At 37.1% G+C, this 10002-nt stretch overlaps 1 protein-coding gene across 3 annotated transcripts in view; it reads left to right on the top strand.

Annotated features, from left to right (window-relative positions):
• Positions 1-2073: 2073 nt before the first annotated feature.
• tfb1m (transcription factor B1, mitochondrial) overlaps positions 2074-10002 on the top strand; it is a 31000-nt gene continuing 23071 nt past the window's right edge. The window contains exons 1-6 of one of the 3 annotated variants that reach the window (XM_044143822.1): positions 2074-2179; positions 2701-2847; positions 3762-3913; positions 4003-4111; positions 4197-4348; positions 5332-5451. In XM_044143822.1, coding sequence (XP_043999757.1) covers positions 2715-2847; positions 3762-3913; positions 4003-4111; positions 4197-4348; positions 5332-5451 — 666 coding nt within the window. In that variant the 5' untranslated portion in view covers positions 2074-2179; positions 2701-2714. Of the gene's footprint in view, positions 2184-2392; positions 2511-2700; positions 2848-3761; positions 3914-4002; positions 4112-4196; positions 4349-5331; positions 5452-10002 lie in introns of those variants that run through there. The other 2 variants (XM_044143823.1, XM_044143824.1) reach the window with 2 other exon arrangements.

The following is a 10002-nucleotide window of genomic DNA, read 5'->3' as shown; positions in this document are numbered from 1 at the left end:
ACATACATCTGGTTTCACTTCAGGGTCTTTTAACCCTGCTGAACTTGTTGAATCATCCATAACACATTCAGCTAAATAAGGGGAAAACAGAGACCGAGCAGGTGATTATCATCATAGCACTATGAACAGGCTGAGCATATGGGCGTTTTGTCTTTTGTGGTTTTTGTGTTTATTGATGTAAGTCTACTTGGCTCAGAAATTATATACCCTTTTGCATTTCTGCCTTTGTTTTTTTCTCTGATGTCTCACTATGTAATGACTTACCAACCCAGAAATGTTAATTGCTTACTTCTCATTTCCTGTATTTGTTGAATGCGTGCTACAGAGGCACGCAGAGGAAGTGATTCGAACAGATTTGTATAGTTTTCAAATATTTTTCTCTAATGCTTTCTAATGCATATCATAATTTGCGATGGGCTTAATGGGGTTGCCATAGCAGCCAGATCCGACACTTTGCTTATTTCGGTCTCCACCGTTCAGAGTCGGAGTCTCCGTCCCAAGGTCAGCCACAGCAAGGCACAAATGTCTCAGTCATCTGCCAAACAGAGAAGGCGGCGGGTATTTCCAAACCGAGCTCAGACTTCTGTGCCCCAGCGGGAGCAAAGAGGGGAGACCACACAGCTGTTGGGCTCAGTCCAAATAACAGCTGTGCATCAGTCAGCTTAACAAAAATACTTAGGCCACACTTTATATTCTGAGATGTTTTTACAAGTTGCAAAAGTGATAATGGAAGTACATTAGAGCCTGGGCCTTTTTGTTCTTTAAAAATAACAGTAAGACATTTGATAAAAAAAAATTAAAATAAAATAATTTACTTTATTTTGGTTTTCATAACATGGACAAACACTTCACATACAATTACATCAACCAACATTGCGGACTTAGCCACACAAAACGTAAAAACAACAACTGGTACATCGGTCAATAAATACACCAAATATTTACATACATTATATAAAAATTCATATTACTATTTCTATTCTGATTGTAAATGTATTAGTTTGGTTAGGATTACCAAAATTATTTCTAGGACATGAAAAAATATAAAAAAAATATATAATTGAAAATCCAGATTCACTGAGTAAAACATGCAGCAGAACTAGATTAAAGGGAATATTAGATTTTGTCAATTTCAGCTGTTTTTCACATTCCAAACCCCCCAAATATTGTTCTGTACATTTGCAACATTTCCAAAACATTTAGTCCAGGGACCAGCAATGATCAATGTTTTAATGAGGACAAAAAAAATGTGGCTTCCTGGAGTTAGCAGGTGTTTTTAAATTTCCTTCACATTTTGAATCCACCATCTTTTGTGATATTTAGGGATTCCCAAGCTTGCGTTATCTGTGTCAGGAGAATCCGGCAGAGGAAATACTGGAAAATAGAGATGCGATGGCTTGATATTTCAAGGTATTCCTAAACTTTTTAACTTCTGATTATAGATATAGCTTTTTATGTTATTTGGCTGATTGGGACAGATACAAGAAACTTTAATCAAAACAATCTAATGCATGCATCACTGTATTTCGCCATGGCTAACTGACAAAACTTGTCCCTAGAAGGACATATAACAGCTGATTACAATGAAAAGTTAAGATCACCAGTAAGTACGATAAAATGATGAAAAGAGATGCAAAACAATGTACTTTTGATTACTGAATTAAAACAATTAAAATGTTTAAAAATTAATCTGATTCTAATCATTAACCAATAAATAAGCCATGAAATTAATATTTGAATTTCAGTTATGGTCTTAAAATAAGACGGTAATGTGTTCCAAAGCTTATAAGTCATATAATAGAGAAGGTTGTCTGTTAGTGACAACACAAACCACTGTTTGTTTATGACGATGATTTCTATATTTTTGTTACATTTATTTTAAAACTACTCATTTAAATAATCACGTTTTGATTTAATTCCATCACTTGTAGTTGACTCTACATTATAAAAATGGCTTTTTTATTGCATTAACTACCAGCTACAAATGAAAGAAATGTCTACATCTGGTGGCTACGTAGCAACAGTACATCACCAGAGAACACATTTTGAAGGACATGGCAAAACAGGCCATACTTTTATTTGATTGGTTAAAAAATTTGCTTCCTTTTGGCTCATTGGATATCAACACTATCACGTGTACGGAAATGCACCGGAGAAAAACGGGACACTAGGGACAAACGTGGGTAAACAATTCAGTAGTTTCATCATTATGTCCTCATTCCACTTTGTTTGTAGTGATATGTCCACCTAAGGTCCATTGTTAGAAACACTGTTAATCGTGTCGTCGAAATTATTAGCTACCCCACTGGCTCTGTAAATAGCATGTGGACTAAGACGCTAACATTAGCCGCTAACGAGTATGCCAGCTGTCAACAAGCGGTGTGATTGATTCATTACGTCCTGACTGATTAGTTATCGCTAGAAAAATGTATACATAAATATGTTTCACGGAGTGCAGAATGAAGTTGCACCGTTGGGGATTTTGCCCCGCATTAAACATACCTCAGGATGTAAGGTTAAAAAAAAGAAAAAGCGTTGTTTTGTGAAGCTGATATTCTGTTATACCACTGGGTGGTGTAGGAGATAATTTTTAAATCTAAAACGTATATAGTCAGAGTCCTAATTGATCTGTTGTATTAGCCTCTGAATATTAAAAATAGAAAATTGTGAACTGATCAGGTTTGTATTTCATTGCTTTAGAATTCATTTGCACAATGGCTGCTTCAAGGAAAGTGGGATCTTTGCGCCTGCCTCCGCTGCCCACTGTAGGTGAGCTGATAAAGCTGTACAACCTGCGAGCAGAGAAGCAGCTTTCCCAGAACTTTCTGCTGGACTTAAAGCTCACAGGTTAGTCTTCCAACCGAATTTCAGTTTAACATGATGTAAAAGTGAGTGATGATTTCAAGTGAATGATGAGTTCAACTTTAAATGTTTAACACTTAACCTTATTTTAAGCAATCAAAAATAGCCTTAAAATAAGGCAAAAGTAGAATTTGTCTGTCAGAGGACACTTTAAGTCCTCTGAATGGAGGACGTAAAATAACAATTATGTCTTCAATGTGTGTAATTAAGCAATTAAACCGAGTTAGAAAATACATTAATTTATATCTGTTTTTAAGAGATCCTGTAGGCCAGTGATTTCAAACTGCATTCAGCTAGGTTTAGTAATTCCTAAAAAATATATATATCTTTTTAATTAAAAGAAACATCATTAATTCAGTATGCTATTACTTGCGTTGGCATAATGCTGCACATAATGACTTTATTGTATAAAGTCATAAATATATAAATATAGTTTTACATAAAAAAATCAAAATTTCTATTTTATTTAATGCTTAGTCGTGACATTTTATTTATTAATTTCAAATGGCAATTTAATCCTTATTTTTAGAAATAATTATGGAATGATCCATCGTTTAATGTACTGCTGTGCATTTGGCCTTAGAGCTCTCCTAATGACAGGACTTGCTCAGGTTTTTTGCAACCCTTGAGAGCTACGGCGGTAATATGATTATAAGTGATGCAGTGCAGGTCCGATCTGCTCTCTTGTCCTCTGGCAAGGTGATTGTTAGATTAATGTCTCTCTTCATTCTGCAGAACATTACCAGTATTGAAACAGCGGGTAGCATCAATCTTAATTTAGATGATAAAGACATGTGATTAGAGACTGCATTGAGCTGAACTCATCTGAGGTAGTATAATGTGTATACTAAAATGTTTTAATTTTTTTAAAAATGAATCATTACCTTTAATGTTTTCAGACAAGATAGTTCGCCAGGCTGGCAGTTTGACGGGTGCTCGTGTCTGCGAAGTGGGTCCAGGTCCTGGTGGTCTCACCCGCTCCATTCTTAATGCAGAAGCGGCAGATGTGCTAGTTGTGGAGAAAGATTCACGCTTCATCCCTGGACTGAAGGTAAGTTAAAACAAACCTGATGGCCACTTACAGAGGGACTGCTTAATGGCAGGTTTCTGTTGAAGCTGTTAAAAATGTTGTTTTTCCAGCTGCTGTCTGAGGCATCACCAGGCCGGTTGAGGATTGTTCATGGAGACATTCTCACCTACAGGATGGATCGAGGATTCCCAGCAGCTATCTCAAAGCCTTGGGAGGAAGGTGAGAGAGAAAAAAATTAACAGGAGATGTTGGATTACTCTGGGTGAATATGTTTGTATGACTGAAATGTTTGGTTCTGTCAAAGACCCACCAAACCTTCACATCATTGGGAACTTACCATTCAGTGTCTCGACCCCACTCATCATCAAGTGGCTGGAAAATATAGCGGACAGGACGGGGCCGTTCACCTTCGGACGCACCCGACTCACCCTCACGTTCCAAAAGGAGGTGGCAGAGGTGGGTGAACACATGCTGCTGCCTCTCATGGTGTCAGAAATCGCATAAAAACAGATTAAAAATAACAATGTGACTATTATTAATAGATCTTTAACTTCAAGCTCAGTTTTCTTTGCACCAAAATATTTCACTGAGGGTTTGCTTGGTTTTATTTTTATTTAATTGTTTTTTTTCCATTTTAAACATTTTTTTTTCCCCATCTTTGTTCATACCAGTAGAGGAAAGCAGACAGTACTGTTTCTTGCTGTAAATCTGGCTAACTTGTTTCAAATTTTTCCAGACCATCCTTAAGTGGTTGAACCTTACTCAATCTCACCAAATTTAACAAACCTAATTTATAATTTTGCCAAATGCATTTTTGTGGATCTAGCACTTTGAGATTGCTCTCACATTTGCATTAGAATGTTACCCAATCTGGAGAATTTGTCCAAAGGAGAATTCTGCACCTCGCCTACACGATTCTGCATTTTGGGCTTCCTTATATTTTTCCTCTGTTCCTTTCATTTCTATATCACTTAATCATCTTCGTGTTTTCTCTTTGACTTCCTGATTAATCTATTTTACGATGATAACTGCAACATGAAAAACTCAGATCTTTGACCTCCTGGCATACAGTTTCTATGCACAATTTTCACCTGCCTAGAGTCCTATTCTGCTTCTGAAAAAAATGAAACTATCAACTCTATAGACCTTCTCAAAAGAAGGAAGCTTTAATCTTTCCAAAATTTCTTAGTGGATGATTCTGCAAATTTTTGGATCTAATAAAATACAGTAGACTAACATCGCTAGGTTACATTTTATTTTAATCTTAGAAGTTGCCTTTGGACTGCAGAGTCTTAACAGTCCAGTGCTTTTTTTTTTTTTCTACGTGGCCCACGTAAGACGCCTCTGATATCCAGATGCAGAACTCTGTGAACATCCAGCTTCTTTCTGACTCGCCCCCCTAATTTACTGAAACGTCTTGTTTTTTTCCCTTCATTCAGAGGTTGACAGCCAGCACCGGCAGCAATCAGAGAAGTCGTCTGTCCATCATGGCTCAGTATCTCTGCACCGTCAAAAAGTGCTTCATCATCCCTGGGCGAGCGTTTGTTCCCAAGCCAGAGGTAGGACTTTTAATTTATCTGGTAATCAGACAAGGCCTCATCTTTATATTGAGCACTTTGGCTGCACAATGTATCTCAAATGTTTTGTCATTGCAATATCACTCTCTTCAGTTTGCATATGATGGTCTGCAATAAGTACTGGCTCATTATTTAAATACCACAGATTCAGGCTCTCTATGCCTTCAATTTATTTAGTGACCCTTGTGATTTAATGCAACATAAAAACGAAGTCATTAAAAAAATACAACCAAGTTTGGCAAAGCAGCAGACGCTGGTCAGAAAGAACCTTTTCACTCAAGCTTTGTGCTTGCAAGGGAAATTTCAGATTTTATTTTATAAGTAGGATACTTATCATCTGGTTATTGTCATCCATCTATCCATCCATTTTCTGTTCACCCTTGTCCCTTAGTGGGGTCGGGAGGGTTTGGTTATTATCAGTTTTTTGTTTATCATAAGTCATACCGTTCTTGCACAGTTCAGCAATATAATGCATATCATATTTTTTCAATATTATGCAGCCCTAATCAGCACAAACATTGTTTTGGTTTTGGTTCTGATTGAGGTGTGGAAGATAAAATAGTCTGGCTACATATATGCATCTATGATCTCATGCATAATTTAAAGGTGAAGTTAAAATAAAATGTCTTTGGTATATCACTGTCTGAGAGGTGGCAGCTGGCAGATTTCTCCCCCCGGGTGACACTTGGTTCTCCTCATATGGACCCACATTCCCGTCAGAGCCCCTCATCTCATCCCCATTACTCTTCTCCTTTCTCTCTCCTTCTTGCTTTTGGGCTTCATTCGGTTTTAAATCAGTGTTTTCTCTCTTCCGTCTCTGGACTCTTTCTGAGTTGTAATGATGCCTGGTGGGTATTTGAGATGTGGCACAATCTCCCTGTTCCATGTAATGAGAGCCTTGTTCTTTTTTTAGGCCCAATATCTCTGTCTTTATCTTTTCACCCACACACAAATGTCTCAGTGGCAAAAGAAAGACGATATGGCTTATGTAACATGAGACTTTTTCTTTTAATCAGTGGTAGAGGTTTTTTTTTTTTCAGGACTGGGGAATCCATTAAGAAAATACCAGCCCTCATGTTGGTGAATAAAGAGTTCTTCAGAGAGATATTTTGAATCCTAGACAAAAGTCTTTAGAAAAGCTCAAGGGGCTCATCGACATTAATGCAAATGATGTAGAATAGCCTTGGCACAAGTGAAACCACGTATGTATTGTCTTGGATCAAGCAGATAGGTGTCAGGTGGTCCCTTAAAGACGGAAGTTCTGTAGGAGTCCTACTCAAGGTAAATATTTAATCTCCAGCAAGGGTAAAATGCAGCAGAGTGAACGGGCGCCGCACTGATTGTTCATTCTCTTAGAAGAGATTCCAATGATTATTTCATCACCCTCTGCTGTCTTGTTTCTCCGTTTGTTCTCTCTTGAGCATCTCATTTTTCCCCGTTTGTCAAACTACAGCTTAGCAGTACTGGCTCATGCTTGTTGGCACTTTGAAATATTTACTCAGGGTTACATGTTGACTCTCGCATGATGAACAGTTTTTTCTTTTTTTTTTCTTTTCATATCTGTGTGTAAATGTTCAGCTCTTGAGAAAAAAATTTATTGAAGATGAAAACTTCTGCTGTCTTGACGGCAAAGATAGCATCCATTCACAGCGCGACAACAAGATGGAGACTGATCCACATTTAAAGAGAACCTTTGGACTTTTAAAAAGCAAAGGGTTTTAAAGCACTACTTGATATTCGTGATAATCTTTTTATGCTTCTAGAAGGCCAATGCATTTTAAACATTCATCGTTGCCATTGCTAAATCAGCACCTTGCATGTTCCAGGCGGTCTATTCCTGATAAGTGTTTTAAAGGCCAAATTAATATCATTAGACCAGATGATCACTCTTTGATGAGCAGAATTGCTGCTGCTTACATCCTATAAAAGATCAAGCATGAAGGGATTTTTTTATGTTGTCCCCTCAGCAGCTCGCAGACCCCCTCTTTGATATAATGTTATGCAGTATTATTCATAAAAAGTTCTATGGCTCTTTGTTGTTTACTGCTGCACGCCAGTGTAATCATGTAGAATTGCAGGAACAGTAAAAATGTCCTGCCTGGTTTATGGAATAACATTAAAAAGTGCAGGAAGAGAAGTGATGAAGTCTGTGTCATGCAGAAACAAGAACCGTCTGATCAAGTTCTTTTGTCTAAATGAATACCAGCAAACATATCAAAGGTGTGTGTGTGCAGATTGCTGCAAAGCAAACACAATATTAAACCTCTGAGGTTAACATTGACATAAATATACAGTAATGCTTAACTATTAAGCTATTATAATCAATGTTTAATTAAAGCAAGTGTTCACATCATTAGAATAATTTATTAAAATATAATGCATACTTTTATGAATGTAGTTTTTAAATGTATCCTAACTGTTAATGAACTAAAAGGATGTGTTTTTTTATTTTTTATTTAGTTGATAAACCGGCCTCACTTGCAACAGTTTGACCTCCAATACTTAATGTATAAAAAGTAGAATAAGATTGTATTTGTTGGGTACTGTTGTTGTTTTTAATGCTCTGGTCATAAAGAAGCACAATATCTACCAGTGCTGTTCTTTATGCAGTTAATCCAGTGTATATTTACTTCAGGTAATCTTCATACTGGTCTGTGCTGATTCGTGTGTGTCTGAAACATCCTTCCATGTGCTTTTAACTTTGCCCAAATAAAATTTTCGTTATTGAGCTCTTCTACAGCCAGATGCTCTGTCTTTACCTTTAAGAACTGCAAAGAGCAGGTCTGCTGCTTGCAGATTTTGCAGAGCCCCAAAATCTTTTCTGAAGAGAAAAGATTTTCTTTTCATAAAATCTTTTTCTTAGAAGAAAAAGATTTTCTTTTTATCTCTTTTTATGTATACTCTTTGAGCTACTACTGCTCTTCGTTTTCTCAAGCTGTGTAAAGGTGTTATTGAACCACGTGTCTATAGATCATTCTTCAGCTTAGTGGTCTAATTGTAGGTATTATCTCTCTCCAACAGAAGCACAGGGATCACTGACTGTGTTAATGAAGAGGAATTTATGCAAACCAAAGCACAATTACCAAGGTTTTCCCTTTCCTTGTAATTTAATTGTCAAGAGTTCAAGCTTTGTATTAGTCATGTCTATCCTTTATGTTCATCTCAGCTCAATCATACAGATTAAATAAATTAAAATATTAATGAGAAGTTAACTTATTTCTGTAATTCAATTCAGAAAGTTCAGATATCTGTTCATTTCCAAGATTGCAGCTTTCTGAATCCCAGTCCAGATAGAAGACCAACAAAGAGGGCTGTAGCACACAAATATGTTATGGCATCTATAAGAAAGTAATCCTAGGGAGGTCATTGCTAAAGCCACTGGTTGTTATTACATTGCTGCATGTAAAGGGAAAAAAAAGGTAGATAAAGGTACTTTTTAATTTGCATCAGTCTTAGCCTTCAGCTGGTGTTGAATCATACACTGCTACTGCTGTCCTTAACTACGGTTCACTGCACGGTACCTGGCACTAGCAGTTCTAACTTGGAATAGGACTCTTATGAAATAAGCCATATAAGGTGACATGGTACATGCATGGCTATATGGAAAGTGTGATTAAAAACCTTTGAAGTGATTCAGTGCTGTATAATGAAATAAACAACGAGTCACGTCGAGTTGCTAAAAAAGCTGCCGAATGACAGCCTAGTGGGGAAAAAATAGCTTGAGCTGAAGGAGGGAAGGAGGACGGTTGTCGTTTGATTGGCTGGTTGATTAGAACGTAGAGGAACTGACCAGTTCCGCCTAATGAGATGGGGAAATGTTGCATCTATTTTACATCAGCAACTGCTGGGTCTATACTGATGAGGGTTGAGGAGATCGGCTCTTATCTTGTCTGCTTAATTTGTCCTTTCTGCCCCAGAGTGAAGCACGTTCCTTGTGTCACATTGAGTGACGGAGAACGTCCTTGACGTTTTCCAGGGAGCATCGAATGGCTACTTTGATGTTGCTAAAATTGCCTTGAAGTTCTACTTCTTCCCATAATCTCATCCTCTTACTTCTATTAAGTCACTCTGCTTCTTTTAATTTTAACTCGGACGTATATGAGCACTTTCCTGAATTATACATGCTTATATTGAACTTTTTTTTTTCCATCTCATAGGAAGAGCTGTTTTTCAGACTTTACTTGATTTGTCATATGAAATTGATAATTATGTTAGAGATCAAGGAGTTTTTGAGTGCATACTGCCATCAGGCATTTTCATCTTGAGTGTGAACACCCAGCCATGCAGAATCATCCTCCAGGAAAGATTTGATTATGTCTCAATGTGCCCATCTATAAATACATTGCTGGCTTCTTTGCATGTTGGTAGAATTGGAAAATGAAGCTACAGAACCTGCTGCCGCTGGGACTAAATATTTGCAGATGGGTATTTGTTGTAGATGGTGAGAACGAAAGCTAGCTTATTTGTATATCACATTTCAGCAACTAGGAAATCAAAGTGCTTTACATGATAAAACTTCAACAGGAAACATTA

The sequence above is a fragment of the Gambusia affinis genome, linkage group LG16 (assembly GCF_019740435.1).
Source record: "Gambusia affinis linkage group LG16, SWU_Gaff_1.0, whole genome shotgun sequence".
Classification (NCBI taxonomy): Eukaryota; Metazoa; Chordata; class Actinopteri; order Cyprinodontiformes; family Poeciliidae; genus Gambusia; species Gambusia affinis.
Note: the sequence above shows the minus strand (reverse complement) of the source record. Positions and strands in the feature narration are given on the sequence as shown.